Source organism: Echeneis naucrates, chromosome 21, assembly GCF_900963305.1.
Source record: "Echeneis naucrates chromosome 21, fEcheNa1.1, whole genome shotgun sequence".
Taxonomy (NCBI): domain Eukaryota; kingdom Metazoa; phylum Chordata; class Actinopteri; order Carangiformes; family Echeneidae; genus Echeneis; species Echeneis naucrates.
This window is the reverse complement of record NC_042531.1, coordinates 884,403-892,220: the sequence shown is the minus strand read 5'-3', so window position 1 is coordinate 892,220 and position 7,818 is coordinate 884,403. Positions and strand designations below refer to the sequence as shown.

The 7,818-nt window shown below is 50.2% G+C and overlaps 1 protein-coding gene across 1 annotated transcript; it reads left to right on the top strand.

Annotated features, from left to right (window-relative positions):
- The first annotated feature begins 1,092 nt into the window (after positions 1-1,092).
- Positions 1,093-2,143, top strand: arl4cb (ADP-ribosylation factor-like 4Cb). Its single transcript, XM_029529942.1, has one exon. The coding sequence runs from the start codon at positions 1,293-1,295 to the stop codon at positions 1,869-1,871; it is 579 nt and encodes a 192-aa protein (XP_029385802.1). The 5' UTR covers positions 1,093-1,292; the 3' UTR covers positions 1,872-2,143.
- The last annotated feature ends 5,675 nt before the right edge of the window (positions 2,144-7,818 follow it).

Genomic DNA, 7,818 nt, shown 5'->3' with positions numbered 1-7,818 from the left:
CCTGAATCTGGACCGGGTCTGTCCAAAACAGGGCCTGAGTCTGGACCGGGTCTGTCCAAAACAAGGCCTGAGTCTGGACCAGGCCTGAATCTGGACCGGGTCTGTCCAAAACAGGGCCTGAGTCTGGACCGGGTCTGTCCCACATCCAACCTCATGCTGCTTTTCCATGTAGACCAGATGTAGACCTGAACCAGGACTGGACCAGGACCTGGTCCGACAGGATATGACCCCTGATGATCCTGAAGCTGGTGGCCTTCAGGTCCTGGTTCCTGTGGACCAGCAGGTGGCGCAGGAACACAACCAGACTTCGGTGATCCGGTTTCACGGGCCTGTGACGTCACAGCGGCTTTATTTCGTCTCGTTTTGTGTATTCGTGTTGTTGTGTTGCTGTGTTTGTGAGTCTGGTGCGTTCAGGCTCCGGCCCCCTCATTGGCACAGGGCCCGGCGGGGAGGAGCGTCACGGGGGGGCTTTAGTCTCAGCCCCACAACAGACTCAGATCAGCTGCAGACACCGAGAGGACGCACCGAGGACAGTCCGGCTCCGACCGGGACCACATCTGCATCTGGATCTGCTTTGATTCGGGTTCGGTTTGGTTAGCGGGACGCAGCCAGAACCCCCAGAGCCGGACCGGGTTGATCGCGTCTGTGGATCTCAGTCTTCGCGGGGGGTGGGGGGGGGTCAGTGGTAGAGACGGGTCTGGAGGTTGGACCCCCTCAGCTGGTCCAGGAGGACCCGGTTTTAACGTGGACTGTGAGGAGAATACTAATGAGTCCGGCTGAGACGCACCGCGGCCCCCGCTGCAGCTGAGGGCTGCCCGGAGACCGGAGACCGGAGACCGGAGACCCGGACCGGAGACCGGAGACCGGAGTGGAGACCGGAGACCGCAGACCGGAGACCGGAGTGGAGACCGGAGACCCGGACCGGAGGCAGGAGACCCGGACCGGAGACCGGAGTGGAGACCGGAGACCCGGACCGGAGGCAGGAGACCCGGACCGGAGACCGGAGACCGGAGTGGAGACCGGAGACCCGGACCGGAGGCAGGAGACCCGGACCGGAGACCGGAGACCGGAGTGGAGACCGGAGACCGGAGACCGGAGTGGAGACCGGAGACCGCAGACCGGAGTGGAGACCGGAGACCCGGACCGGAGGCAGGAGACCCGGACCGGAGACCGCAGACCGCAGACCGGAGACCGCAGACCCGGACTACAGACCTGGGCTCGGTCTCCACCTGAGGTCTCCACCTGAGGACCCCCCCCCCCGGCCCAGGATCAGGACTGCTGACTGCACCATCATGGGGAACAGCTTCTCCAACATCTCCGCCTTCCAGTCGCTCCACATCGTCATGCTGGGTCTGGACTCTGCCGGGAAGACCACCGTCCTCTACAGACTCAAGTTCAACGAGTTCGTCAACACGGTCCCGACCATCGGCTTCAACACCGAGAAGATCCGGCTCAGCAACGGGACCGCCAAAGGCATCAGCTGTCACTTCTGGGACGTGGGGGGGCAGGAGAAGCTCCGGCCGCTCTGGAAGTCCTACAGCCGCTGCACCGACGGGATCATCTACGTGGTGGACTCGGTGGACGTGGACCGGCTGGAGGAGGCCAAGACCGAGCTGCACAAGGTGACCAAGTTCGCGGAGAACCAGGGAACCCCCCTGCTGGTCATCGCCAACAAGCAGGACCTGCCCCGCTCCCTGCCGGTGGCCGACATCGAGAAGCAGCTGGCCCTGCAGGAGCTCGGTCCGGCCACCACCTACCACATCCAGCCGGCCTGCGCCATCATCGGAGAGGGGCTGCATGAGGGCATGGACAAGCTGTACGAGATGATCGTGAAGAGGAGGAAGAGCCTGAAGCAGAAGAAGAAACGGTAACAGGGTCTGGACCGGAGGAGGAGCAGGCGGGCCTGTTCTTCTGCTGCTGTATCAGACTCTGTGGGCGGGGCCCCGGGGGGCCCTCTGGCCCTCTGGCCCTCTGCCCTTCTCTGTTTTGTCTCTTTGGGGCGTTGAAGTAGCCTTTCCTCTGGACGGGCCGAGGACAGAACTCCACTACGTTGCACTTTTCATGTCCGAACACTCAGCAGACAACGACACTGTACGGAGAGCTGACGGAGAGCAGGACTGAAGTATTTTTGAATATTAAAAGATTTAAAAATCTGTGATTTGGGTGACTGTTCTTCATTTACATGTGACCATGATGATGAGGGTGCCAACAGGAAGTGTGTAATTTCTTTATCCAGACGTGCTCAGTGGGATCAGGGAGAGGTCAGAGGTCACAGAGGCTTCTCTGCAATGTGAGTAAAGGCCTGCGCACATTTTCCTTCACCGCCTTCTTGCACGTGAAGGGAACATGTGGCGCGAAGTCGAAGCTCGTTTGTGAAATTTATGGATCTGCATTGCGGAGACGAGTGTTGAGCTTCACAGCAGCTGCAGCGTTAAAGCGTCCAGAGTCCAGAGCTTCCCTCCGCTCTCTCATTCAGCTGGAAACTTATTTGTTCATCAGTTTTGGAGAAAAACATTTTGGGCAGCTGTGAAACATCCAGATTAGTCCACGAGCTGCTGGGGAAGAGTTCAGGTTTCCATCTGTGACGTGAATTTAAAATGTTCAGACAACATTCTCATAAACATGTTTAAATATTCTGTTTCTCTGATGACAGACTCAAAGATTTGTCAGGTTCTGGACGGTTCTGGACTCAGAATAGTTTGAGACTAAAGGCTGAGGCTGTAAACGGACTCAGCTTCACTCTGAGCACGTTTCCATTCAGACAGTCGTGAGGACTCTGACCACATCTGACTAAAACGTCTCTGATTGAAGTCAGATTTTAAATCCAGGACTTTTATTTGTGGTTTTTGTCTTTTTCATTGAAGGTCTTAATGTGTTTTTGTGCTCAGCTGAAATCAGAGACTAAATGAATCTTGGTATCTGAGTGTTTAACCTTCAGCTTTAAAGGTCCAGACGGTCTGAAGGTAGACCTCCATGTGATTCTAAATCAGGTATTTGAAAACTGAACCTTTACAGCAGGGGCTTCTGGATCAGGATTTGGTTTTTGGTCTTTGGTCTCATTGCTTGGTTTTCCTACCTTGAAAGATCCTGGACCAGGATCATCTGGATTAGCTGAGACCATGACTCAGCATCTGAGAGGTTTTTCTTTTTAGCTTCTATTCGAACCCAAATTCATCTTTTAAGTTCTAAGAAGTGATTCTGGACTGAAAGAGGCTCTGCAGACCCTTTGGCCTTTTCCCAGAGACCATAAACTGATGAGGAAAGACCAGCTAAAGGTGCAACATGTTAGCATAGCAGCAGGCTCTCTGAACACTTAGCTCTGTTAGCATAGCAGCAGGCTCTCTGAACAGTTAGCTCTGTTAGCGTAGCAGCAGCCTCTCTGAACAGTTAACTCTGTTAGCGTAGCAGCAGCCTCTCTGAACAGTTAGCTCTGTTAGCGTAGCTGCAGCCTCTCTGAACAGTTAGCTCTGTTAGCGTAGCAGCAGGCTCTCTGAACAGTTAGCTCTGTTAGCGTAGCAGCAGGCTCTCTGAACAGTTAGCTCTGTTAGCGTAGCAGCAGGCTCTCTGAACAGTTAGCTCTGTTAGCGTAGCAGCAGGCTCTCTGAACAGTTAGCTCTGTTAGCGTAGCAGCAGGCTCTCTGAACAGTTAGCTCTGTTAGCGTAGCTGCAGCCTCTCTGAGCAGTTAGCTCTGTTAGCGTAGCAGCAGGCTCTCTGAACAGTTAGCTCTGTTAGCGTAGCAGCAGTCAGCCTTAAAATAAACATTACTACTTTATCCAGGAGCAGCAGTCGTTGCCTGGTAACAGCTGAACCCAGAACCATCCTATTGGAGGATTAACGGCACGGCGACATGTGAGGTCATCTAAAAATAAAACACAACCTGCAGCCAATCAGAGCGCAGTACGCCTGCCCACCGGCCGGTTAAATAAGATGACATTGATGCCAATTACATCGTCAGTTCCTGCAGATTTCGTTCTCAGCTGCAGGTTGGAGCCAACTGATCGCAAACTGTTTCACTTCAGCAGGTTTAGGCGGGAACTTCGGCCACTGAGGATTCTTCAGACCGTCGTCGACGTGTGTGTTTGGTAGAAACAGGCTCAGAAATAAAACACAAAAAGACAGCCCTGTCATCTCAGGGATACCCGTTGCTATGGCAACAGGACCAACCCCGGCCCGTCCTATGATTCGTTCATGCGGTTTTCTCGTGTTGCCGCAGCTTCTCTGTTCATTCATGTTTACGCCACATTTGCCGCCGTTCGTCTTCAGTCTGTTTGTTTAACTGAGTTTAGCTGGAGTTCACTTCCTGGCCGGCTGTGTGATGTGAGTCAGTAAACCTGGCCCTGGGCGTGTGTCACACCATTTTCAGGTTGACGTCCTGCAGTCTGATCCTCGTCATAGTGAAAGTTGAACCTCCAGCAGACGGGTCTGAAAATACAAACACTGACAACATTTGTGTTGATATGAGGACGTTTTGTTTGAGTCTCCGCTGTAGTTTGTGTTTAGATCAGAGTTTCCTCTCCATGATGAGCAGACAATGAGCACGTACATGTTGATTTAGGTCAAACACATGTGCTTTGTTTCAGTCAGAGCTGGTTTTTTATTTGTTGCTGCCCCCCCTTTGTTGGTGTCTCCCATTGCTCTCCAATTATCTCCTAAAGCAGGAACAGAACTGTCTGCTGGAGCAAAACAAACTGCTGATTAGAGAGCAGCGTGTCTTTGTGCCGCCTCGATCACCACCGAAATTAAAAGATAATAAGCCGACACTGTTTGTGGAGCACACCACGGCAGTCTTGCTTGTCCGTCAGCATGCATGTTGGTGGGGGAGGGGTCGACTCTTCACCAGCTGACTCACCAGAGCTGGAAAACATTTTCTGCGGCTGAGTTTGTCACAAATCACCTCTAATTGTGTCATCGGGGTCATCTCAGAGTGGACTCTGAAAGACAGCCACCGCAGGCAGGAAATCATCTGAGGAGCTGTCAGGTTGCATTATGGGACATGTGATGACACATGTTAGCATTGTTAGCATCTTTTATTCTTTATGTCAGCCAGCTTTGACACAGCTGATGGTCCAGGTTCATCTTCATCTCCTTTTACAGTGAACACAGAGACAAGCTCAGAGCTGCCGTCTGTTTGACTCACCTGTCTGAGGCCCAGTTTGACAGGACGCTCTGAGAAGTGAACACAGAACGTGGTTTTTGTTTTCCCTCCTGATGATGGATGGGCCTGCAGCTTCACTGAGCTGCTGTTGGATTATGCAGTATCTGACAGGCCTTTTGTCATCGCATAAAATACATAATTCATCCAAACCTAACAGCCAGGAAGCAAAAAGAATGGGCCTGTGTGTGTGTGAGTGAGAAAGATACTGGGGGGGGGCAAGTCTGTCCTGGTGCCAAGATGGATAGTCTAGACTGGCAGTGTCGTGGCTCGGTGTCCCTGAAGGCCTCGCCTCCTTATACAGGCATGTTTCTGCTCCCAGACTAAACTGCAGCAGCAATGCATTCATCAATCTGCTGAACAAACCGCAGCTCAGGGGGGGAGAAACCAACACACACCTCCCTGCCCCTGGACACTGTCGCACAACACAACCGCACAATTATGTCCTTCACACATGGTGACAATTCCAGTTACCAACTGAAAAACGAAGGTCGGACACATTTAGTTCGTCCTCAGTGAGTCAGGTAGGAGAAGGATCATCTGAGTCTCCAGACCTGGTCCTGGTCCTGGTCCTGGTCCGGGACTCTGCATAGAGTGTTTACTGGCTCTGACTGGTGTTGATGTAAAAACACCATCAGAGTGAACACATGGCTTCTTCTACTGTGACGACTGAGGGATTTCATTCGACTGGACGCAGCGCAGCGTGTTGTTGTATATTTAGAGAGCTGGATGAATGATCCCAATGACCTCAGTGACCTCAGTGACCTCAGAGATCTCCGAGATCTCATAGATCTCGGTGATCGTAGTGATCTTGGTGATCTCATAGATCTCTGTGATCTTAATGGTCTCATAGATCTCGGTGATCTTGGTGATCTCTGTGATCTCATAGATCTCGGTGATCTCAGTGATCTCAGAGATCTCTGTGATCTTAATGATCTCATAGATCTCTGTGATCTCTGTGATCTCAGAGATCTCATAGATCTCGGTGATCTTAATGATCTCATAGATCTCGGTGATCTTAGTGATCTTAGTGATCTTGGTGATCTTAATGATCTCATAGATCTTGGTGATCTCAGTGATCTCATAGATCTCGGTGATCTTAATGATCTCATAGATCTCGGTGATCTTGGTGATCTCTGTGATCTCATAGATCTCGGTGATCTCAGTGATCTTGGTGATCTCTGTGATCTCATAGATCTCTGTGATCTTAATGATCTTAATGATCTCATAGATCTCGGTGATCTCAGTGATCTCATAGATCTCTGTGATCTTAATGATCTCATAGATCTCGGTGATCTCAGTGATCTCATAGATCTCTGTGATCTCAGTGATCCCAGTGTCTCCTCTGACAGTGAACCAGTTTGTTGAAAACCAGGAGCCTTTGTGATGTGAATGTCAGCCATGATGAGAACAGTCGGTTCACTGGTCTGACTGTTGTTGTCACAGCAACACATACACACAGAAGGTATAGAAGCAGAACAATAAGAGTGTGACCTATTTATGAACAATATTTGTCTTTTTGGGCGACTGAATGTGCAGAAATAGCTGATTGACATACTCCAGACTCTGAACCAGGTTTCCTTTTGGCCAGATTCTGGCCGTGGTTTTATTTCCCCAGCTAAAACAGGATCTTTATGTTCCTGCTTCTTTAAATGACTCAGATTGAATGTCGGTGTTTAAACGGTCCTTCAGACTGTGATCCAATGGAAACCAGTCTGACACAAAACTAAAGCCCATCTTACTTTGGTCACTTCAGTAAAGTTTACTGGTGGTTTCTTTTTATGAAAGAAAGAATCAGAATAGTTTCTCATCATGTGTTTCTCACTTCCTTTCAACATGACAATAAAAATCCAGTGACTCACCTTGTTTTCTGTTTTAGAGCCACATGAAGGCTGTTTATTCATCGCTTTGTTTTTCCTTATAAAGTTATAATTTTGAATTACTCTTCAGTCTTAAAAGGGATAGAAGCTCAGAAAACAAGGAAACCAAACACAGCCTCCTTATTTTAGGTTGAAGCTTTGCCTTTGAGGAGGAAACTGAAGATTTGAATTGTTAAAATCATACATCGTGGTCTCTGTGTTGGAACATTTAACACATTTTTCTGGCCCTCATACATCCATCCTTTCTTGGTCTTCCAGTTTCTTCAGTCTGAACTCCGCCCAGCTGGTTCAGGAACATCCAGGTCAGGGGACTTTTTGACGCTCAGGGACTGAAACCAGAACCTGGTTCCTTTTGTTCCTGGTCTCCTGAAAAAGGCCGTCCAGCCTGTTTTCACTGATGGCTGTAGAATATCGAGTTTCGTGGCGGCTCATTGTGGCTGTCTTGAATTTAGGGCTGAACCCTCTGAGTGTTTATTCTGCTGAGCAGCATCAGATTATTTATCAGACGGCACAGAGCAGATATTTGTAAATCCAGATCCTCAGCTCCGGCTCCTCAGTCATTATTCATATTGCCCTTCTCCTCAGAGACCGAGCTGGATCAGATGAATGGGAGTGAATTAGTTACCTCTGCTTTGAGGTTGGGGCTTTGATGTGGGGGGGTTATCTGAAGGTCTGAGGATCTGGGTCTCCCAGTCTGCCTAAGAACAGGTTTCTTCTTCAGTTCAGGTCTTTCAGATGGAAATGCTGCAGACTTTTTGTTGCCCCAGTTTTTGTGTTTGCTCTCG

Bases quoted from the DNA above. Each gene is read 5' to 3' on its own strand.
- arl4cb (XM_029529942.1), top strand. From the start codon at position 1,293: ATGGGGAACAGCTTCTCCAACATCTCCGCCTTCCAGTCGCTCCACATC.